General features: G+C 39.1%; 1 protein-coding gene across 6 annotated transcripts in view; it reads left to right on the top strand.

Annotated features, from left to right (window-relative positions):
- MCTP2 (multiple C2 and transmembrane domain containing 2) overlaps positions 1-25,078 on the top strand; it is a 126,264-nt gene that overhangs the window by 89,752 nt on the left and 11,434 nt on the right. For all 6 annotated transcript variants that reach the window (XM_072870156.1, XM_072870155.1, XM_072870158.1 and 3 more), the window contains 2 exons: positions 11,732-11,854; positions 14,992-15,033. In XM_072870156.1, coding sequence (XP_072726257.1) covers positions 11,732-11,854; positions 14,992-15,033 — 165 coding nt within the window. The remainder of the gene's footprint in view (positions 1-11,731; positions 11,855-14,991; positions 15,034-25,078) is intronic.

Raw genomic sequence — 25,078 nt, 5'->3', positions numbered from 1 at the left:
ATTAATAAAAATGAAGACATTTTGCAGAGCTACTCTGGATTGTTTTAATCTTTTTCTTTTTTTTTTCTTTTTTTTTCCTTTGCTTTCTTTTTTCTGGGAAGCAGTACTTCTGTAACAGCATGCATTGCAATGGCTTTCCTGCTTTCTGTTTTAAAAGTTGTATGAATACTAGCAGAGAGAGTGGCCCTTTAGTACCCAATGAATACTGTCTTACACACTGATACCTATAGTAACACATACAGAGTGACTATGAGATCAAATGCTCTGGTTAAAAAGCCTTAGGGAAGCATTATGTGTCTGAGGTCTGATCTATTGTCTGGGAGGTCGGAGAGTGTTAATGCACTCTGCAAAGATTAGACTCCCTCTCTAATTGCTCCAACACTTCCTTAAAGGATTTAAACAGTCAGGAAAGGTGATGCTCCTTGTCAATTTTTGTCTTCTGACAGCCGTTGAAGTTTATCTGTCTTTCCATGGAGACCACTAGATCACGTAAACCAGGCAATGTCAAAAGCATGAACCCTGAATTAGGACTGAGAGCAACGAATGTCACTATTTACAACTTCATTATTTCAGCTTTTAAATACTTTAGGGGTTGGGGACTGGATCGCTCTTACATGCCGTTCCATTTACATTTGGTGATGAGAACTCCCAGAGTCCCACAAAAAGTTTAACTCACCGAGTTTGATGAAAAGTCACCCTTTCAGTTCTGGAGTGGATCGTCTGCATCCCTTAGAGCATGGCTGGTGCTTCCCCACCGCATCTCTGCGGTACCGAGTCAGCGCGTGTAACAGCCACTGCTGTTGTATGTGGTACTGCTTATTTATCTAACTGCAGTGCTAAATCTGAGTTACTCTGAGGCACTCTTTGCTATTTACCCCAAAATTTTCCTTTCCCTCACTAAGTCTGATACGTACTTAATTTCCCTTGGTTCACAGAGCCTAAGTCATGTATATAAAAAAAAAAAATTCAAAAATCTGGTAAAGCTCATGCAGGAAAGTTTTTCTGGTGCTTAACCAGCATGTCCACGCTGATGAGTACCTGACCCCCATCACGGGTTTTACAAAGCAAAATAGAAATTTGTCCAATGGATCAGAATCACTCGAAGAACCAGCTGCTTATTATTTTGCATTCTAGCTATTTGAAAATCAGCACCAAATAGTTTTGCTGCTGGTTTAGAGGACTAACCTATTATAATGGCTTCTGTTTGCAAAGGATGCTTCTTTTGCTTAGAAAAGCACTTTAGGAGCAAGGAATGAAAAAAGGTGAACGTTACTGAGAAAGGAGAAGCACAGCTCAACCCCAGGAGAATATGGAAGATTTACTATTTCTGCAACAAGGCCATGGTATCCTAACGTTGACAGTAGGGTAACGTTATTGCAATGAGAGTGGAATTTGACCCACCTTTTTAAAAATGTCCGTTCCTGTTTCACAGACGGATGTGAGTGTGTCCTGTTTCACTGTAGCTCACACAACGTGACAGGTACTGCCGAACAGAGTCATCCTGTAGTTATTTTTTCTGGTGGATCGGAAGCTTTTTAATTTGAGATAGTGTCTGTGTTTTTGCTAGTCTTGCAGCATCTAAATGTGTTGGTGTATATAATCCATTTCACACATATAAATGTATAAATATGACCTATATAAATATACATATATTTAATGCCTCTTTTCTAGACTCTGAGCAGATGACTAATACAGCTGTTCAAAGGAGAAAAGGATTTTTTTCTTTTTAAAAAAAGCCCTCTTGGCTCTGAATCGGAAATTGAGGAGCAGAATTCATCAAGTGTATTCTGATCGTTCTCACATGGGTAGTTCCTCCTTCCCTTCCTGCATAGCATGTTCCTTTGCACTGTTGCTATATTACATGAAATGTTTCATCTGTATATAAAAATTTAAAATTCAAACAAAAATCTGGCCCACATGAAGAACAGGCCCTTTGGGCATATGGTTCATTATGCATATTCGTTTAATTACTAAAACACTTGGGATGTCTCTACTGCCCTTGCTTTCAACTTGTAAAGTTGGATCTGTTCTGCAGCACAGAATATGTTGAACAGGCATGTGTCATAAAGGACTTCAGTTTTCTCCTACTTAAATCTCTATATAATGTTCTTGGCTGGATTGTTAGAATTTACTGAATATTAGTTCAATCCACTGCATCAAAACAGCAGCTCGGGATCTCTTTTCCCTTAACACCTTCTCTAACCCCAAAAAGGCAAATTTTACAGTGGTTAGTTCAGAGTTGTGTTTAGTATCGAAGTAATGTGAGACTAAGGATTTAGATTTCAGGCACATTCCCACAAAGCACCTAAAGTCGCATGTTGAAGCTGTATAACTTTTATTAGCTAAGAAGGGATCGCTGTGATAGTGTGACTTTAATTGATTTTCAGGGCAAACAGGTGGTGATGGTTTAGGCATCCCCTAGTCTCCTGCCATTCCTAATTTGGAGCTGCACATATAATAGCTTTATCAAAATAAACAATCTTCTGGCTTTAGTTTTACCTGAACAGCTGCCTGAAATTGCAAGAGTCTTGCAACTTTTTTCTAGGTTGTTCCGTATTTCGGAAAGCAAGATGCTATAGGTCTGCTAGTGGAAAATCTCTATTATATAGTCATGCTGTCAATACTTGCGATTTTTTTGTGGCGCTGCTGTTGTTGCTAACTTACAATAGTAACATATTTAGGGTATAATTACAGTAAGTCTCCCAGTCATCTTCATGCATGTGTTCTGTAATGCAGCAATTTTGTCGCACTGCAGGTTATGAACCTGCTGAAATTGTTTAAGTGCGTTGTAATCGCTGTCACTGTTCTCGGTGTCCGGTGTGTGTGCCAGGTGTGGGGGGTGCTGGCGTTCAAATACCATTTTTGCCCTCTTCTTGACTGTGGGAAATGGGTCTCAGGTAGATGAAGAGACCTTCTGGGCTCCGGCACGGGGCTGTGGTGGGGAATCCCGTGTGCAGCATAAGGAAAGAGAATAATCTGAAATTCTTTGCCTGAAAGGATGTCATCTTACTGCTTTATATGTGCTTTATAGGTGTTTTTAGATTTCTGGTTTTGTGATCTGGGTTTACTGGGATTTTTTTTTACTTTTAATTTTTTTAATTTATTTTTTTTGCTCGTTCTGCTCTGCTTCAGTCTGGAAACATTTCTTTAGGACTGGAGGTTTCGGAAGAGAGGCTACCAGAGAGTTTTGCAGCATCAGTGTGTACAAGCATCTATTTCTCATTTACATGGGTTTACTGAAACCTGACTTTTTCTTTTTTTTTCCCATGCCCTAGTTGGAGACTGCCAGGGAAGTAACCTTATGTGTGATCCTCCTGCCACTGAACACTGAATTAAGTCTAATTAAACATACTTGCTTTATTAGAGAGCCCTTTCTCCTTTACCTATTCAGCTCTAATATACACTATGAATGTGAAGGAGGAAGTAATTCAAGTAGTTTAAACATATCGTTTAAGCCTCCCATTTGCTCCCGATTGTAACCCAATGTTGAGAGCCCAAAGTTAAAGAACACTTCCACCAAATACTCTTTCCACTTGCTGTGCAATTACGTCACCATCGGACCCTCACTGCTAATGTTTCTCACATTGTTAACAAATATGTCTCCAAAGTAAGTGGACATTTATCAGCTCAACTAATGATAAATTTTTTCATGACCCTTTTAAGGTGTTCACCTTAGCCAGAATAAATAAAATTAACCTACATTTTTGCCTCCTTTTAAATAGCACAAATATTTTTTTCCTGACACTTTTTGGAAGAATTATTTACTATAAGATCAGGCTTTTAACTTGCATAACGCCTGTCTTCCCTGCAAATAGATCATAACTTTCTGTATGAGATTAATTCCAAAACTATGACCCTGCTGATAAACATACCAAAACATTAGAGATAAAAATGACCATTTAATTTAGCTATGATATAAAACAACAGATTTTTTTTTTTTTGGCATGCCACCCCCCTTCGTTTTAGAATCTTCCCTCATTGCCTTTGTCTGTGATAGTTACCCCTTTAGAAATAACATGCAGATTTATTCCCCTGACCCACTCCCAGCAGATTACCCCAAAAGATAGAAAACCGTTGTAATATTTTTTTCCCTGTTTTTTCAATTTTAAGCTTTATTGCTTGAGGGTCTTAACTGTATTTTACTTGGCACAGGAAATGTAAAACATGTTAGATAAAAGCATGAGGGAAAAATTAGACCAGTCAGCATGCTAGCAAACAGCTATTTCTTCAGTGTCTGCAGCCTAAAAGGATTTGAAGTCTTTTACTCTAAAACTGTTGTACGTACATAAATATAGAACCCAAAACCTGTGTTGTTGTAGTTGGTTTTGTTTTGATTAACCTCTTTTGGGGTTAGGGATAAAGAGAAAGTACCAGCCACAAGAAAGCTGCATAGAGGCACCCCATTGGACTTGTGGTGGGCTGTTAGGCTTTGGGGTTTAAATGTATGTCTTAAAGGACAAAGAAGACACTCCCAGACACACAACTTTTTGTGTTGAAAATTGTCATCCACACCACTTTGACAGATAATCTTCAAATATCTGGAATGCAATACATAAATCTTAACTTAAAACTTAACAGGTGATAAATTCAGTGAAATAAAGTTGAACCAAGCAGCTCTTCCCTGACCCCTCATTAAAGAAAGATCTCTAAGGAGCTTGTTTTTAATTTCCTAGGCTGACTAATCTCATTAATGTAACCAAAATAATCAAAATAAAGGAAAACCCTCACTTTTTAGCTGGTTTGATTTTATTTCTTGCTGTTTATCTCTTTCTGATTCCAGGCATTGTTATGAATAAAGAATAAATCCATTGAACGTGTTAATGACAAAAGTAATTCAGGATCAGAGTGCGGACATTTTATAAGTGTTTGCAGTCTTAAGCGTAGCATCCCAACCTTTCCTGATGAAGTTGCCAACGGCAGTGTCCCAAGAGGATGGTGGAGAACAGATTGTAATATTGTCAACTCTTCTGATTTCGCTGTGACTTTTGCAGAATAACATGCTTTCTCTTAAAGCACCATTTCTTAGAGTCCTGTGATTGCACATGAATCACAGCTTTCATTTAAAACACAAATGAGTTTCTACATCCTAGCAGCAGCAAAGAAAATGAGATCCCCCTGAAGAGTCTAAACCAGACAGTGATAAAAATGGCCCTAACACATATTGACTTAAACAGGATGAGATTTTTCGGATGTTCTTCAGGGATTTTTTTGTTGGTTGTTTTAGGTCTTATTTTGTTGGGAGTGGGGGACACTGGGTTTTTTTCTTTTCTTTTTGAATGTTCAAACTAGTGTTAAAAATGTGACCCTGATGAGTACAGTTCCAATCCTCCTGCCTCCTTCCTTCGAAGGCTTTATTCTATCACTCCTGTTCCTTGTCGCATCCTCACACTATAAATTGCCAAGCGCAAGTTGGGCCTCTCGGGTTTCCCCTCACCCTTAACCTCATCCTGGGCCACTTTCTCAGCAAGCTGCAGCTGGGACAAGCAGGGATGGGACACCTGAGTATGGCAGCAGGACATGGCTTTGAAGCTGTGTCATTTAGCCTACGCAGACAACTGAAGTGGGCAAACGTGGCCATGTTGTTTCTGTTACCCGAAGCATCTTCTGAAAAAAAAATCAGGTAGATCTACATGGTAGCAAATGGTACAAACATATCCTTTATTCCTACTTCTCAATTCAGTGCAGTCATGCATGTAATACAGACTAAGTTATTTTGGGGCAAAATTTGATGTTTTGGTTTGGCTTTGGGGTCTTTAGGTGGATTTTTTTTGTATGTCTGTCTTTGGTTTTAGATTCCAATTGTGTTTGCGCTTGCAACAGAGAGCTTGAGTAGAAAAGCTAAGCTTTTTGCATGTGATACACCCTTAAAAAATTAGTAACTTGTACACTGATGTGTGGAGCAATGCAGAGATAATTTAGAATGTGGCATAAATATTTAAAGACCTCTATTCTTTCAGGCAATTTTTAATTTTGGTCATTGCCATTCAATACAGCGCACGTTTCATACTGCTGTTGAGTTGCCCTGCGTTCTTTTGCTGGGGACACAAAAAGCAAATTGAATCTGAAGTAAATAGGTTTCTTGTGACAGTGCCGGTTTATTTAAGTATAATTTCTCTTCTTGCCATGTTCTTCGTTATTGCATTGCAATGAGGGAGCGACTCTGTTCATAACCGACCCTTCCTTGAGCTCCAGCTTGGTGGCTATGAAGTGGCATAGGAGTGCTCTCAGCTGAGCATGGCACGGTGAGAGAGCGTCATACAGATGCGGGAAGGGGAGAGTATTAGTAAGAGTGATTCTGGCATGCATCTTTGGAAGAGGCTCTGTTCTTAAAAAAAGGAAAAAACAAATCTTTGAGAGAGGGACTTTAGTGGGAAATACATGCTATGTGACTGCCTCAACCTTTATTTGCCGTGCCCTGAGGTGGGGCTCTATTAGACTAATTTCCATAATTGTTAAAGGCTTCTTTTTTTAATATTCTCACTAGTCCAATGCGCAAGCCAGGCCAAGAGCACAAGCCTCATTACTGCACTTACATCAGGCTGAGCCCACACCGTGTACCCTGATTTCCGTTAGCGTGGGCTCAACAACACTGTGTTCATGTATCCATATTGCCTGTGTCTGGAAGAGTTACCTCTGTATATAGAGATATATATACACATACGCACGAATGTCCTGCTCTGTGTGAGTGTGTTCATTCTCTCCTCTATTCTTTTACTCTCCCTTTCTAAGGGCAGGAATAAGTATCTGTCAGAAATAATTTGTTGTCGACAGGCTTATTGCCTCCAAGGGATTCAAATGCCCTTTTGGGGAGCCAGTGTCTTATGTTATTGGCTAATATCCTGTATTTTGTTTGGGGCAGAGGGACTGAAAGCTTAAAAAATGCTGGAGACTTGTCCCTGAGTATTTAGCTGCAGAAATTTCTCCTCTTTTGTAGAGTCCATTTGTGCGTACATGGCAACTTGAGGCTACATAACCCAGAGATAACTTAAAAATATGTAATTCCTCTCCCCTGTAAATAAAGGGGAGCACATGTTTGTGTCTCAAATAAAAATCAGTGTTTTGATTTAGTTCAAAACATAACTTGGCCATTCACAGCAGTATCAGCTCAAGTTTTTCTCCTGACTTCATGAATTGCATAGACCGTGTTTATAAATTGCAAGGAAACTTTTGACGAAGCTGTTAGTAGTTTAGAGTTCAGTTAAGTTGGGTGTGGTTTTGAAACTTGGAGTTTCGAATAATACTTTTCACAGCTCCTCTGATGAGGCATTTCATTAGCATTGGAGCCTACACTGGCTGAGAAAATAACCTTTTACCATAGGTTCCTTGCATGCATTTAATCTCCTTTCACTTTTATTTTTTCCATCTGATGGAATGTATCCCTCTCCTTCTCCCATCACTGTTGTTTTCCAAGAATTATTCTGTCTCACAGTACAGCATCTTTTACTTCTCCACAAAGACTTACCAGGTCAAAAAGAGCCCGTTTTTTAGAGTTAAAAAAATTATAATTACTGTGTAGGAAAATTACACAGAAAATCCTATCTGATGCTAGGTTTCTAAACCTCTTAAAACTGTTCTATCCCATGACTGTGGGTTTGCTGGTGACAAATGTTTTATGGGCATACTTTAGTAGACACCCGTCTAAAATCTGTTCTTAATAGTCAGATCCTAAATTGGAACCAGAGGGGCAGAAAAACCAGATTTGAAACGTGTTTCTAAGGGTTTGTTTTTACTTTCAGTTGAGACTGCCTTCTCTCATCTTTTGTACTGCTGTCAAAAGGGCCACTCTCATGGTTGTTCAAACCCCATGCTTCTTGACAGGAACAGTTGGACCCCTCTTCAATGATTTTCAGATGAAACGGCTTCCAAACCTCCAGAGCTTTAACTTGTAGTTATTAGGCCCTTTGAAATAGCAACACATTAATCAGCTGAAATCAAGTGGTCCTTTCTCCAAGGCTGTGATATTGCTGTTCTCTTCTAGGTAGAACTCTAGTCTAAATATTAGTTTCAAGAGCTCTTTTTTTTTTCCCCTCTAGATACGTCTATCTCATTTCTGTTTCTATTTTGATCATTGTTTTATAATGCTCAGTTCTAGGATAGGCTTTTATACTCTCAAATTGCATTAAAAGGAGTAACATAGGAAGCTAGCTTCCACTTGTTTGACTTTTTTTTTTTTAGAAATTGGCTACTGTCTTTTTAACTTCTCTCGTGCGCAGTATGAGGCCCAGCAGAAAAATGTCATGGATTGGATGTAATGGATTATGCCTGACAGAACTTGGTCTAATGATGATGTGAAATATTGTGAAAAAAGTATGATTTGTTATAACCAGATCATTTGAAATGGGGGCTTGGATTCTGTCCCTGACTTCTGTGATACTGAGCAAGTGATCTGAACCTGTTAATGACTTCCCTTACCAGGCTATGTATTAGGCAAAAGACAGACTAGGGATTACAAGAAATCAAGAAGATACTGTTCCTTGCAATAGCCGTTGTATACATCAGCAGATGAACCGTTCTCAAGTTTTGGCAAAAGGTATTGCTAAGAAAATAATTTAGGGAGGGTAATGCAGGAGCTTCTCCCAGGCATAAGGTATCACTGGGGAGAAAATAAAAACATGCATGCTTGAGAACCTTGTAATTTGAGGAGTGGGTGTCTATATCACAGGACTGCTGATGCTGTAGTCAGTGTCAGGGAGCTGCATGAGAATTGATAAAATAGGACATGGGCCTGTTTGGGAACTGCTTTGAAAGCTGATGCTGCAGAACTACTCAAAAGGCTGTTAGAATGCAGAATTATTTCTATTTGCTTTATAAACACCCTCAGAACTTTTATTATGTACTGTATGTTCACAGCAATCATTTCTCATACCTCCGAGGCTAAATAATTTCTGAATAGCTAAATCAATTTGTCTTGTGTCTGTGTTGTGTCACAGTAATGAAAGTTCCCTCTACTGCGGTGGTAGCAGTAAAGCAATTCTTCTTAAGAGGATGTGGGAGCTCTATCAAAGCATCGCTGTCTGAGTTATAACTCAGCAACTGATTAACTAGTCAGCATTAGAAAGGAAGCGGCAGTATGCCTCAGCTATCAATTGAGACTACAGTGAGATTTTGTAATTAAGTTTTAAGTTTTATTTAAGGTCTGAAACTTAATAATACACAAAATGTACTGTTGGATCTAAAATCACCAAGGTCTTGATTTTGTATCTTGCCTCAATGACCTGTGATTGCAAGGTTGTATTATACTTGCAACTGAGCAGAGTGATGTTCATATAGGATGGTGACAGATGCACTAAAATTGGTTCAAGTCCTGCAATTGAATGAATGAAGAGAGGTTCTTCAAGAGCTTCATTGACTCCTGTAGGACTTTGCCTAGCTGACTGCTGGTGGAGTCTTATTCTGCGTTACGAGAAGGCTGAGTTTGCTAATACCCCAGGGAGATGACGTAAATGCAACCTCCTCCAACAGGCTGAAGCAAATGTTTTGAATTAATACCTGGCAATATGAATTTCCATGAAGGAGTTTACATAAGGATCAGATGTATATTTATATGTGTGTGTCTATTTTTATCTGTCTATATATACCTGAGACAGATATCTGTATAGATATGTACAATAATTGGTCCTTGTTCTTTGGAGTGACATTAGAGGTAGGACAGGAGCTGGTGTCACCTTCACTTTGTCTTACAAAGCAAGTAGAGATTCATCCAAGGGAGTTGGAATAGCTTCAGAGGAATTTGTTTGGGTTAGAACTTTTCATTTATGGAAGACTTTTTAGCTTGGAATATCACAGTTTTTGAAGTCTTTATTAACTAAAGCCATGCAAGACTCCTGTCAGACAGATCAAGTACCATGCCTTCTTGGCCAGGATTCTTGTGTTTCTGTTGCCTTGCTTACATATGAAATGTGGCTGTTGGAGTCATTATCACTTCTAATTTTTTAGTGGGTTGAAAAGCAGGATCAAAAAGAAAAAAAAAAATCAAAACAAAATCCTCTTCTACATTCCTATGCTGCAAATCAATAGTATGGGGATATATTGTCTGGATGTCAGCCCATTTTATAAATGAATATATCTCAAAGATTGTTTTACGGGCCTACAAATGCCAAGAACAGGATGACAGTCTAATTCCGTGCATAGCAACAGCTAACATAAAATCAGGTTCAGTCTAGAAAATGCAACTGCTGTTTGGGCAGGGTTACGAATACAGTCATTGTTTCTTGGTTTATGTTTGGCCCCTGGTAGATATTAGCTGGCCGTTTGTCTGATGTTAGATAAGTCTTTTTTGTTTAAAAGTTACAACAGCTGCTGTTTTGTAGGGGCATAAATTCTCACCCTGCTGAATGCAGTGGGAAGTGCTTCTTTGGTACAGTGTGGTTAGCCTTTCAGGTCCATAACGCAAAATACATTGCCATAAATATCCCATTCTGCAAGTGCCAGTGTTGCCTTTATATGTCATGTCTGATGGGCCAAGGATGAAGGGAGGTAGAGATTTAGCTTTCTGATCACCCATAGAGTTTTCCCGTCATTGCAGTTTGAGATACATTAACTGGATCTGATTCTTTTTCACCTACCTGTATTACTCTAAAAATATGATTTTTTGTTTCTGATCATTCCAGGTTCCTTTGGGGGAAGAAAAATCAGATAAATGTGTTTGTGCCTTGTCTTTAAAGGAGATTGTTTAAAATAGCTTCAAGTTACTACCAGCATTAGGCAGTTCTTCTGGAAACACTACGTATGAGTAAAAAAGGAAATGGGATCACAACATGCATTTTATGGCAGTTCTGGATTTAGTTTATTAACTTTGCATTGCCAACCACTCCGAGTTTGGAGTCCGTTCAGGTATCAGTGGTGCTTGTAAGATAGGATTGCAGTTTGGCTTGGTATCATTTTTTTAAAAAAAATCCTAAGTGCTTTTTAAATCCCCATCATGTTAGTTATATGTTTTGCTGATCTGATTTGCAGAACAGAACTTCAAAATTTGGCTTCTGGTTTTGCTATTAGTGGATTTTGTCAGATATCACTACAAACGCACAAACTCATACCATTTCTGGGCAGAGAGACTCCAAGCAACCAGTGAAATCAGAATATGCTGTGCTGAAAAATGGCAAGGATATGGGAATGGAGACCAGGCTTACTGGATCCCTTTCCAAAATAATGCATCACATGCATCCTAGAGCCTTGCCTCCTGGAAGGTGATGGTCCTTTTTCTGTGCTGCTATGCCAAGAACATAGGTGGATTAATGGTGAAGATGCATTTGCTGATCGTCCCCTGTGGAGTGATGAGGGAGCTGAATGGCTCCTGTTGCACGAGACGAAGAAACTCTCTCCTAGCCTGTGAAAGACCCCCTGGCAATTAGAGTTTGATGAAGTGGAGCAGGTTTACCTCTATAAGTAGGTCTGTTATGCACTAGCACTAAGGACAAAGGGCTTTCAGGCTTGAGGGGGTCCCAGGAAGGAGTGAATAAAGCTTTCAGACTAACCTTATGTTCACGGCCTTGTACTTTACCAGATACAGGAGAGGAGAAGCTAACAAATGTCAGCCTAATGGATTCAAGCAGAATAGAGAGCGAGCATGCTTTGTGAGCAGATTTTCTTTGCCAAAATAATAACATGAATGAGGTTAACAGAGATCCAAGGATGATTGTACATAGGGATAATGACTGAAAGGCTTTCTCTCTGTCTTTCTCTTTAAATAAACACTCGTATGTATTTCCTTCTGCTGCTTTATTTCTCCCAGGTATTTGTGGTCACTGTATGGAGTGTGGAACTCTACATGGTGCCCCTGGCTCTGCTGGTGCTCTTTGCATACAACTTCTCCCTTGTCACAACAGGGAAGGTCAACAACACCCAAGATGCCCAGGCAAGTAAAGTGGCAGTAACATTTCTGGCAGCCCCAGCTTGAATTTGCCCTTGAGCAAAATGTCATGCATTTTAATGGTATTAAGCTAGTTGTGTAGCTAAACAGCATTTTTATTTCGAAGTTAGTGAAAAGAAACCTCAACCCTCTCAATTTTTATGATTCAATTCAAGCAATAAACCATTCAGAGTAGTAGGAGAAGACGACGAGAGTGTGTAGGAGGGGGATTTCACTTACTAAATAACTACAAATGCTTTTAACAAAGTTGAATTAAGAAAGACTTACAAAGCAACAAGTTCCTAAACCCCATGCCCCTACTGCTCTTACACTTTCCATCACACTGATGATTCATGATTCACAGAAGAGGAAAGTAAATAGAAGCCAAAAGAGAAGTTAGTTGTTTTTAAACCTTGCCCTGTGATCTGAGACTTTAAGAAGCCCTTATTCCTCCTCCCCACCCCCCACTTTTAAATGAAAAATGCTTTTTTTTTCCCCAGAAATTTAGCCTTCAGTTTTTTAACTTGATCTAGGAGAAAAAAAGATTTAAATACAAAAATAATTAAAACATGTGTGGCAAAGTGCTACTGTTGGGGTATGAAATGCTGTCTGATGTTGACCACTGTCTTTACTCACATAACAATGGTAATTACAGTTGGAAATGAGAGTAAATTCATGGATGTCCATAATACTCTGCTTTTAAATGTGTAATATGTAATGAAATACAGGCCAAATTATAGCTTCCTTCCTACTTTTGATAAAAAGATGATTGACATTTTTACCCATGAAGAATACCTTTACCCAAACAAATCAAGTGGATTTTATACAAAGAAATAATATCCTAGAATTAAAAAGGTCAATAGCTTGTTTATTAGTTTTAGCGAGCAAAGTTGGTCCTAGTTCAGTTTTGATCCATTCCCAAGTGGAAAGATTGTTAGAAAATAGGGAAAGTTGCATTATCCAGACCAGGACATAGACTTGATTTGCGAATGAATGGTAAAAGTAATGCTTTTCTCCAATTACAGCCAAGTCCAGAATAACGTAGAAAGATATTGTGTGTCTTCAGTGACTACTTTATTTCATCAAGAAAATGAGAACTTCCCATGTGGGAGAATCCCAAGCAAACAGGTGTTTTTGTTTTTAATACAAAAGACGATATAAAATAATAATAACTTACCCAGGAAAAAATACACAGAGAATACCTTCCAGCACCCATCACTCATCCTGTGGTGAGTTTGTGGCATGTTCAAGTGAAGGGAGTCTCAGATAAGTCAGCAGAATTGAGCAGTACATCATTTAGGTGGATACTACAAAAAGGCTATATCTGAAAATACAGGTTAATTGTAGTAATACTGAAGGACGGTCCATCAGAAGGTTGGCCCTTTTCCTGTCACGCATCCTGCGAGCAATGTGATGCCGTGAAATTCAGGGGTGCATTTTCCTTATGCAAAGTTACACATCTGTCTAAGTGCTTTGCACGATTGGGATCATATGGAACAAGTAGTCAAAGTGCCTTTAATATTACCTGATTTCTGTTTTATGTGTGTCTATGATTCTAACCATCTGTAGGTCAAAAATAGACAATCAGATGCTACCCCTAGTCACACCTGTCCTGCAGATGAGAAAAGGTTTTCTTCAAAATACCGATGCTTTTTACACAGTCATTTATTTATTTTTTGCTTCTTCAGACCTTGGCTGCATGTGCACTACCTGTGGTTTTTGTGTGCCAGCATGCACATTTCATGTATGTAGAGGAATGCGATCAACAGTCTTTGCAAAAGTAGACCTCAAATTCTCTCTGATTTCTCTGCTATAAAAACGGAAGAACAGTATTAACGTTGGACGCATGATCCAGTTGCCAGGAGGCTAAATTCGTGAATATCGGTTAAATAGTTTATGATTTACAGATGAGGAGCTTCTATAGAAATGTAAACCATGATCAGTGTTAATTCAGATGCTCAGGGTATTCCAGAGAGCCAAAGAGTAAATCTGGGTATCTATCTGAGCTCTCAGTACTTTCTGCATACTAGATGCAAGTGCTTTTCTGGGGAAAAAAAAACCCAAACAACCAAACAAAAAAAAACCTCCCCCAAACTTCCAAATCCAAAACATCTTTTATTGTGATTCTTCACATTCTTTGCATGTTTGCTGTATTTAAACTTGTAGTACACCGATTCAAATGTACCTATTAAATAGCTGAGAAAAACTCGGAGGACCCTGTTAAAGGCTCAGCTTATTAAATACCTGAATTAAAAGCCAAGCGCTCCTGATTTCAAGGCTTAGCCAAGTCTTTTGTTTTCTCCCCTACCTGTCAGCATAGAAGTTAAAGGGAGGAAATAATGCTGCATAGAAATCTGACTGTGATTCGTGAGATTGATTATGTTCATACTAATGTATTTTATAAAGTCTAATGTTTTAGCTTTTAATGACTAGGTAATGGCTTTAAACTGAAAGAGTGTAGATTTAGATTAGATATAAGGAAGAAATTCTTCACTATGAGGGTGGTGAGGCACTGGAACAGGTTGCTCAGAGAAATTGTGGATGCCCCATCCCTGGAAGTGTTCAAGGCCAGGTTGGATGGGGCTCTGAGCAAGCTGGTCTAGAGGAAGGTGTCCCTACCCATGGCAGGGGGGTTGAAAGTAGATGATCTTTAAGGTCCCTTCAAACCCAAACCATTCTATGATTCTATAATTCTGTGTTTCAGTAATGGCCCTAAAGGGAGAGAGCAGGCATTGTAGCAGTGAGGATAGAACAAGTTGAGTATAGAGTCCTCAGCCTTGACATACCGGCTGGTTAATTTGTCAAGTGAAGAACAAAGCTGTTTACAGACAGTAAAAGTTGGCAATGAATTTGAAAGCCTGTTGCCTTCAAACTACTGGACACAGCCACTAATGCTTTATTTAGACTTAAAATTTGTATGGGCTATTGCATGCTTTTTTTCAGGGTATCACCAAAAAAAAAGTCCTTGAATACAAAATGCTGTTTCTGAAAGGTGAAAGTGGTGGGTTTTTTTGATGACTTGCAATAGAAGTGGGAGAAAACTCTGTAATGAAATGTTGTGGGAGTATCATAAGCTTTTTGAACATTGCCTGTCACTGAAAAACAAGTGTAATGTTTTGTAATATGGGCATCTGCTTTTGCAGGAGCTTATAGGCTTGGATGAAGATGAGGATGAAGATGATAAGGTAAGCATATCTCATGATTGTGTTAGCTAGAATCAGAAGGAACGTGGGAGAGCACAAACCCACTATCCTATCTCCATGAGATCTTCATTTATTATCTGTATTAACTGGGAAAACAATTGTTACCAGTTTGCTGATTGGCAAATTTGAAAGTATGAAATATTGGTTTGTATAACATTTAACAATGGTGTTACCTACGCGAGACCTCTGAGCATTAATTGAATCTGAGCAGTCCCCAGTTTGTGCCTGAAATCATAAGAGGCACATGTTCATGTATGTGCATTTACAGGTATGTGTATGGGTGGACGAGGGGCAAAGACATGCATGAGTATGTAAAATCCCCCATCACTTCCATTTCGAGTATTGGATGACATTCTGTAGTAATGGCTTTCCCCAAATGATTTGGCATTTCCATTTCCGTAGGCCAGAATTGGTGTGATTTGTGGAGGGCTGGTTAGAATTTTCTCAACATTTCTTTCAGAGCCTGGGAAAAAAATGGTTTTAGTTCATCAGCTGAAATTTAGAAAGAATTGGAATTTGCAAGGCCTGTTTCTTATTTTATTGGAGCATACTTACTCATTCTTCTCACTATGAAAAAACCATCAAATTTTTTTTCAAGTTTATCAAACCACAGTGACAAATGATAAAAAGATTAGAGAGCATGACATATGAAGAAAGATTAAGAGAACCTAATGTATACAGCTTGAAAAAACATAAGTAAGTGAAGGAGGATCTGATAATCTATAAATACTTTAAAGCTAAAAGGTGAGGAATTATTTAACAAGCAACAGCATGCAAAGGAACATTAGCTGTTAGGAAGAAAATATTCACAAGGCAATGTGAAACTTTAAAATTGCATATTAAGTTAATAAGACTCTTCTTGAATATTCTGTGTTTTAAGAGTGTTACAGTGAAATTGTTGATCATCGAGGAGTAAATCAATACCACAGTTAGCAAGTGCACCTTAACTCTTTGCAGTCACAGACACTAGAATTGAAGCTCAGCAGACTAATTGATGGAAATAGTTATTTAAATTTAACCTGCTCTTCTGTGGGGGTTATATATTAATGAGCAACCAGAAATCCATCAAAGTTACAAAGTGAACTTTAGACAATCTAGTTGAATTACAGGTTTCTTGCAACACCTGATATTCTCATATAAGAGAATTCTTATAAATTCTCATTCATAATGCATTGTAAAATTGATCAACTAAATGGACCAATATCTGGAACTGATCAGAAGCTGCTACATGAAAGTTGCATCTTTTTCAAAGGAATACTGTATATCTCTAAAAGTCAATAATTTCTATTTTGTGGGTACCCAAAACTAGACACCTGTAAATGTTGACCCTACATCTTATTTGTGTTATGCCTAAAGGTGTAATTTATTTGCTGGAACCAATCCCATTTACTTTCTTCTTATTTAATATTCCTCTTTTTCATTTGCAAGTGCTGAGGTGGGAAAAAAAAAAAAAAAGTATTAAATAGGTATCTAATCCTCTGTTTCCTGTGCTGTGCAACAGATTCATTGCTGCAAAGCCAAAATATTCTAGGTTATATTTACCCTAGATTTAACTCCAGTGACTTTGGTTCTCTTTATAAATACAACTGGGTCACTTAAATATGGATCTAATAACTTTGCATTTTTGCACCCCCACCCGCACCCCCCCCAACAACCTCACTGTCATTCTCTTTCTTGGTTTCTTTTAACTAAGTATGCAGGTTGGGAAAACTCCTGAGAGTCAGTGTTGAGCTGCTGACAATTTGGCCATACCATTTTGTAATCAGCGTTGCCTCTATCTCCATTTCATGCAAGCACACAGTGACTCTTTGAAATGGAGAGCTAGTAGCACTGGTGAAAGCTATTCACAGTAGACACCTCCAGCAGGCTTTCTCATCAAGATAACACTTTATATCTCAACATTACAATAATAATTCATAACTTGTATTAATTGATATATTAGTGTTATGGGTCTATGGAATTCTGACACAGAATTAGCAGGAGAGAGAATTGCCAACCACTCCATGCGTCCTATTGTCAAGTGCTGTGCAGCATTGCCTTAATGTCTTCGTCTTGTCCTGGGTATATCCCCTTTGCATCAGTGATGGACCATGCTTGCACTCTGACTTGCATCTTTAAGTACATTAGGTTATTCTAAGTGACTTTTCCAAGTCTGAGGGTGGCCAATGCTCTCTAGGGAGTGTAAGAAAAATGTAATTTTATGACATTATCTCATGGCAATGTCAACATTTAAACACACAACTATACTTGAAAAAGAAGTCTGTGTATTTTTTTTTCCTCCCTAGTACAAGAACTCCTAAAGTTGAAATCTGCTAGTTGGGTTGTGGTATACGAGGTCACTGTTTCTGTTTCCTATCATCGTGCTGTATCAAAATACTCGCACACATAGCCTTTCTGGGTTCTGCTGCATGTTAGACATAACAGACCATGCTTCTGGGAATTGTAACACACCCTCTAAGAGATGAACTGTTTACAAATTATAAGTACACAGATGCTTAGTTCAAAAACCCAAGAGCAGATTAACTCCCTCTACCTAAACTATCTGTCTTAAATGACAGGGCTTAATTGCCAACTCCCCCTTTCTTTCCCCCTCTCCCCTCCCCAAACACCAGCATGAAGGACTGTAAAAGATAAGAGAGCTCTGTCCCTTTGGCACAAGCTGTTCGGTGGATGAATGCCTTCTCGGATTCGTGCCATCTTGGACACAGAGTTCAGGCTGCGTCGTGTCAGCTCTGGGGTCTGTCAGGCTGTCTGACTAAGGATTGTTTTAAAATTACATCACTGAAACATCTTTCTCCCGCCAGTAGAAAGGTATAGATGACAAGTTACATGCAGCTCAGAATGTAAGTTGTCTGATCGTTGACCACTTATATTTATTTTACTTTTTTTTTTTCCCCCTTTTTTGACAACGACTGTAGAGCTTCACAAGCAGTTACCTTGTTGAATGAGTGTATCATAGCACCCGACTGGAAAGTCGTGGAGTCTTCTCATGATCTTAAGTTGTCTGGATAAAAGTTTGCGTCTCCTCCAAAACAGACAAAACTTAAATTACTACTATTTCCAAGTCTGGTAATTGATTCAAAAGAAAATCAGAGACAAAACTAAATCAACAACAGTTCCTGGGTTTTTTTCTTGGAGGTTTTCTATCCAGTGGTGAGCCAACGTAGCCTTGCTTGGCTTGTGGGATGTAATACGGAAGGATCAGATGACACTGTGGCTTTAAGCCAAGTTATTTAGCAACTTCCAAGAAATGTTTAGTATCTCATGTATTGGAAAAAAGAGAATTGGGAAAAAATCCCCAAAGAAGAAAAATCCAATGTTTCTAATGTAGGAAATTCTCTGTCAAAAATAGGTACCAAAATATACAAAGTTTTGTGAGCACAGTTCAAAAAGACTCCAGCTGAACAAATTAAAGTCAAATTCATCCAGTAGCAAACAGCTGACATTTTCCATTTGAGTTAGATTCAGCATGTGGAAACCTTCCGTATGGATCTTATTTGTACGGGTGGATTACGATGAAAATTGCATTAATTTTCTCCACAGTAAAGGTCAGTAATTGAAACATGAACCAAGAGTCCATTGTGTAAGATGCTATATCCCCATACTTAGGAAAGGTCATTCAAGACAATATCATCTCATTGTTTTCTTCCCTGAAAGTATAAATAATTTCATTAGTTTTCCTCTTTTCTCTTCAATACAACAATTGCAATATAATATTTCAACATCTCCCATTAAGATTGCTGAAGAGAAATGATGGTAAACACTTGAAAATATCCCACGGGTACCCCATGAACAGGGTATGTTCAGACTAACAAGGAGCACCCACCTTCTCCACAAAATTATGGGCAAGATCATGTCCTTAAAAACCCCACAAGATGTGTAGGCATGGACTCCCTTAAATTGCTGCTCTTTCTTCAGTTGGCTCTTTGCGGCTCCTCTCTCACTGCTTCCTAGTAAGGCTATGCACGGACCGTGAATACGTTAGTGATGGAGAAACCTAAGGGACAGATTCTGCTACTTGCCTGAGCTATGCTCGGTGCAAAGCTGGAGGATGGGACACTTCTAAGCACACTAATCATCTGGTCTTGCAACCATCTTGACTAAAGTGTAATACAAGTTTCCAGGTATCACTTAAGACACAATTACAGCTTCTGTAAGTTTTCTCCAAGCTTCTTATTAACCCAGTCAACTTCTGGTTCAGACAGAGTGCAGTGGTTGCTCTGGTTGTGCTTTGCTCTTTGCTCGGGAGCCTCCTGTGTACAAGAAACTGGAAGATAAATGGTCTGTTGTTATTTCTTTACACTGCAGCATTGCTTAGGACTGCTCTGATCTGTAGGCATTCCATAAATTGGCACAATCCTTGCCCCAGCATCATGACCCACCCATTCATAGGTTTAGGAGCGATGGGAGAGAGGAATTGAAAGGAGGGACTTGCAGAGGACTTTTAGGTATCCTGGGGACGGTGATATGGCTCTCCTGATGTATAAACCTTAGCAGCCCTATGGCAGTCTAAAATTCTCCCTCTTGCTCTGGAGGTAGGCGAGCTAACACTGTAACTTCTTTAAATCTCTGGAGGAATATTAAGTAACATGAGGCAGGCCACTGGAAAGCACATAAACCTCAGGGAGTTCCTGTCCCTTAAAAATTACAACTATTTAAAATGTTGTTAACATTTATTTTGAATTGGGCAGATGTATGAATAAGTCTATCTTTTTCCTGTACCCCAAATTGCTAAAGATCATTACCTAGATTATAGATGATGATCCAGTAGTTTGTCTAATCACCATGTGATTGTTCTTAGGTCTCGTGTATTTCCAGGAGAAAGCGCTTAGTTTGGCCACAGTTGTTTTCTTTCCTCTTCCCTTTTTTAAATCAAAGATGACTGATGACATTTTATCTCCATTCAGGCTTCTTTCTTGTTGCTTCTTATGCACACGTTCCTCACCTGAATGGTGTTTTATTCTGTTGTGACTACTGGTATTGCTTTAAGACCTGTAGCAATACCACCAGACTTTGGGTTACTTTACATCCCTATGGAAATGCAAACAAGTACAGAAAATGCCTCTTAAACCCCCTGCATTTCACACCTGTGCAGAGGGAAAGCAACAGTTATGACCTAAGCCTCTCCACATAACATTTTTGTTGGATTGGGCTTAGGAGACTTTTGCTGGTCCTCTGTGCATAGATGAAATTCTTCTAATGCAAGCAAAGAAAGTGTAAGTACTGCTTAACAAGGCATGAGGTGGTCATCTTCTGCCTTTTAGCCAGGGGTCTCCCAGCCTTAGCTGTAGGATGATGTACCCTGCTGTTAAAATGTGTCCTTTTAAGGCTGATGGTGCTCTCCTTCATATCAGTCTGAAATAATTCTATTGGCTCTGGTGGAATTATTCCAGATTTCACACCTTTTTAACTGAGAGCATAAATTGACCTGTATGTGTTGCATTTCCTCTATTTGGTAATTATTTCAAGTACACTCAGATTCGCTAAATTTCCACAGCCAGGCAGGCACATTTGCAACATGGTGTTAATAAACAAAAAGATCCTGTGATGCACAGTTTCGGGACTGCACGAGGCAATCGCTCAGAGTTTGGCAGCCATCCTCTCTGGGTACCCGTCCTCCTGGAAGTGCCGAGAAGCCCTCCTCGACACGCAGCAGACATTGCAGCACAGGGCAAGACAGTGACTCAGCAAGGCAGATTGCTGGGTTCGTTTCAGCCGCCTTTGGCTCCCACCGAAGGCAGGATCCAGTTCAAGGTTGCTGTGGTGACTATTTTCAAAGCTCTGCCTGGAATTCATTTTAGCTACCAAGAGACTGTCTGTCACTCCATGGCTACCACCTCCCACAAGAGCTTCATTCTGCTGCTAGACTGAAGCTGTTAGTGAAGTGTTCCCTGCAGACAATAGAGGCCAGTGGTCTGCTGTTTATACCCAATAAAATCTTTTTGGTTTCAGAAGTTCTTCATCTACAAGTATTTTGGCCTTAAGATGTTGTTTGGCACAGGTTTTGCTGGACACCGCTAACGTTGGTGTTTTGTAGTCCAGCACAGAGCAAGTTGCAAGTGAAATCCAACTTTGGCTAAGTCTGCTTTTCTCTAAATAACTACAGCATGGGTTTTTTTAAAAAAACAGAATAATAGTGTAGCAAAAAGGCATGCATGCATGCCTGAAATTTTTTTGCTTTCTTTCCCCTTTCCATCAATCTTGTTTGTTGCTAATACACTGAGGAATTCATATCTGGTACATGGGATAAATCCTGGTAAAACATTGCCCTAACGTGCTTGTAGCAGCAGTGGCATAATGAGATAGCTTCTGTAAAAAAGCTAATCCTGAAAGTTAGGCCAGCCCAGGGCTAGGCAGACTAACTCTTCGAATTCCTGAAGTTAGTAAAGGTTTTCATTCCTGACTTAGTTGCCTGTATCCTGTTTTCTTCCTCCTTTTGCATTAATCCCTATTTATTTTTTCTCCTCCCCTTTTCCTCATCCTTGCCCCCAAGTGTTCCTCAGCTTTATATATTGAGTTTCCTTTAGCATGCCAAAAATCTGCTGATGAATACCACTTGTTTGAAAGTCACATGCAAGATTTTCTTTTTGTGCGAGTGCTTTATATGAAATCCAAGCGAGCAAGTATTTAGAACTTGCTCGTGACTTCAAGCCTAAGTTTTTAGTTGTGTGCATACGATATTTGCAGTGTACATCAGAAATACGCTTAGAGAACAACATTAAAAATTGTCTACGCGTTTGGAGTGTTGCTTACTGGTTTGGATATATCCAGAGGAAAAATAGCTGAAGGATAGATTTAAAAATAGGGAACAGTTTTTGTAAAGATGAAAGCTATTAATCACTGAAACAAATGATCGCAAGAAGTAGAAGATCTCCACCAAGTTTTCAATTCAGTAACGGATGCTTTGCTAGAGCAGAAGCAGTAACTAGCGTTATTTGGTCTTTGTTGCAGAGCAGACCAGACGACTGATAATTTTTGCCTTCAGTCTCTTCCTCTGTAGGTCTTAAGATTTTGCTTTGCAAGCCCAGCTCTGACCATTATAACTCTCCCGTCGTGAATTGCCGTGTTATTGCTGGAGATGTCTTCTCCTGGCTTGCCCCATATTTCACACACTTTCAAAGTCTTCATCATTGGAAGTACCTCAATTTTGCAGTCGTGTGGCAGTTTCCTTTGCAACTGCCCCTGAATGTCCGGGAGCAGCATAATGCCATAGGGAAGGGAAGGAAGGTCATAGAGCTGTAGTAACCCTTTGGGTGTATTTACATGTCTTGTTTATTAACTGTTACATATTGCAGAAATAGAAAAATCTAGAAGCACCTTTCTTTCAGTACAGCAGAGATTTGGTGTCTTCATTTACAGGTTTAAGTTGACATACATTAGCTGGACACAAAAGACTTAATTTCTGAATTTGCTGGGTGTTGGTTTTTTTTTTTTTCTTCCCCTGACATGCTTAATCTTTTGTAAGACCCCTTTTGTGTTTTTGTTCAGGCAATTAATGTAGAAATGAAGGTTTCTTAAATCAGGATATGCAAGGAAGATTTGAAGTAACACACTGATTATATAATTAATTCTCAGCTGTAAATTCATTTTGATGGAGTTAATTCTTTCCCAGAGGCTGAAGACTAGTTTTGGTCCACCCACAGTGCTGTAATCAGCTAAGAAATAAAGAAGAAAAAGGCCTTGAAGGAGTGGAAGTTTCACGACCGGTTTTACGAAAAAAGTGCCAGAAACATGCAGGATATTGTATTTTTAATTCAAGCAAAAGCTTCTGAGCTGTGATTTTGAACTATGGGTAACCAAATCCTGTTTTCAAGCAGCATAATATGTTCAGTCCAAAAGAAATCAGAAAGGAATGATACCTGAGGAGGATGGAGAAAAATTATCTGGGTGGTGGGACCTTGCACAGATGGGAAAGTATGTTTAGTGGAAGATGGATTTAGGATCATTTTTTACATCTTCCACAGATACGGTAACATTCAAATATAGCTTTCTGTGTGACAGTTGCCACTTACTAATAAATATGGACCAGTGACTGTCGTCTTGATGGACTATGAACTCTCTTACTGCTTCCGACAGTGTTTTGTGAGGTGCTGACTTCAGAAAGCATAAACAGCACTCCAAAACCTAAATAATTTGGAAAATCCTGTTTGTCGTACTTCATTTGTCTGCTTCTCTCTTGCTTAACCAGTGACCTAATCATCCTGTAGATGTGTTTAGACTGCAGGTTTGCAGAACAAAACACTGATAACAAAGAAAAGACATTGACAAATTTCCAGGATTTTCAAATCATTCTGCACACATATTGCAGTGCATACTGCAAGGGCAGTTGCTAGCCTATTTTACTCTCTAATAACTGATTTTATTTACAAGGCTTTCTTATTCCAGTCTGTCTCTGCTTTTTCCTTGGTTGGGCATATTTTGCATTATAAATTGAAAATGCCATTGTCTCAGGGTGATTTTGGCATGCATGCTAGGTAAGAATATGCATGTAATTGCCATTATATCCTAGGAACTGGTAGTTTCTGTTTTATTTTCTTAGTTTGCTTGGTGGCTGCAGCAGAAGTTATGTTGTATTGGCCAAACTGCATTATCACCACATTTCTAAGCTCAATTGAAGACGTGCAAATGAAGTCAGCATGATGCAGATAGAACTGACAGATGATCTTCCTTGCAACTCTGGGTAGCAAGAGTAGGCTTGCCCTGGAATATCACTTTGTCTAAAGTGGTTTCTTTACCCCTCTGTCTGAATTTGGACAGAATGAAATTCCCACTGGCTGGTTCTCCATGAACTGCTCCCCAGCTTCTACTTCCAAGTTTGGCGCAAAAAAGCCAACTATGGCTAAGGGACCATTGTACCATTCTAGTGAGTGAATAGTTAAATATAATCTTAATATGTCATTTACATTCGAGCCTAACAAGGTTCTAGCTGGAGTTGTGTGAAAATGACTTTTTGGTGCTATTTTCACATAAACTGACTATTTATTTATTTATTTTGTTCTGGGGTTATTTCACACCCCAAGGGTTTCATTTTTGTTGGTTGTTTTATTAATGTAAAAATACTCATTTTCACACCCAAATGTGTGATTATTTAAAATGCTGCTTCTATTCATTGTGCACTCACTTGCAACCTAAAGGCAAATATTCAAATGTCTGGAGCTTGATAACTCCATGGTGGTTTTGGCTGACTTTTTAGACTCAAAAATTACTGTGAAGAGAAATGGGCAGTAAGTAATTCAAAGGGTTGCAAGGGCTGTACTGTCGTGTCTGCCTCTCAGCATCCAAGGCTGGTTCCTATGTTATTCCAGCACATAACGATGTAGTGCGGTGCCCTCTCTGATGCACACGAACCCTCTCACAGCACAGTAGTGCCAAAAGGCTGTAGCAATCAGCCTTCACCTCTCTGGCCCAGGGCAACTTTAAGTAGCCTCTGACCCTCTCTCCTGCATGGACAATAGCGTGGGTTCCCAACACAGAAGCAGAATTGCAGCAGTGTTGATCCGAGTGTCTCTGGTCCTTGCTTACTCCCACCCACCCTTTCCCCTGCCCCGGCTGGTGAGGACCACGGAGAACATGGATGCAACTTGCGTTTTACCAGCATCTCCCCTCTCTGGGCAGTGACTGGTTAAAAAACAACTTAAAATGTCTTTTTTCTAAATTGGGCTGATTTTGGAGAGTCTAAATGTGATGTAAAATCAATGTCCAGGGCTCTGCATTTTGTAATAAGTGAATGTTTTGCTGATTTCTTGCTAGAATATCTGCAGCCGCACCAATTTGCATGCCTGTATGTGTGTTAGATTGCTGGCAAAGAAATGCTGAATGCTGATAATTGTATACTGATTTCCAAGGCTGATTTAAGTCATTTTGATTTTTAATTCATTCTGTGCTTCCTTTTTATTTCTGCACATGTGTAGTAATGTCCTGTAATGTTGTTGCCTAAAATAAGCAGTAAGAAATGAAGTTGTGAGATGGCTGCTGTAAAAGGAAAATAACATTTTTTTCCTTTGATTCTTTTTTTTTTTTCCTCCAG

The sequence above is a fragment of the Ciconia boyciana genome, chromosome 8, assembly GCF_034638445.1.
Source record: "Ciconia boyciana chromosome 8, ASM3463844v1, whole genome shotgun sequence".
NCBI lineage: Eukaryota > Metazoa > Chordata > Aves > Ciconiiformes > Ciconiidae > Ciconia > Ciconia boyciana.
The sequence above is the reverse complement of the archived record's forward strand: the minus strand, read 5'-3'. Positions and strand labels throughout refer to the sequence as shown.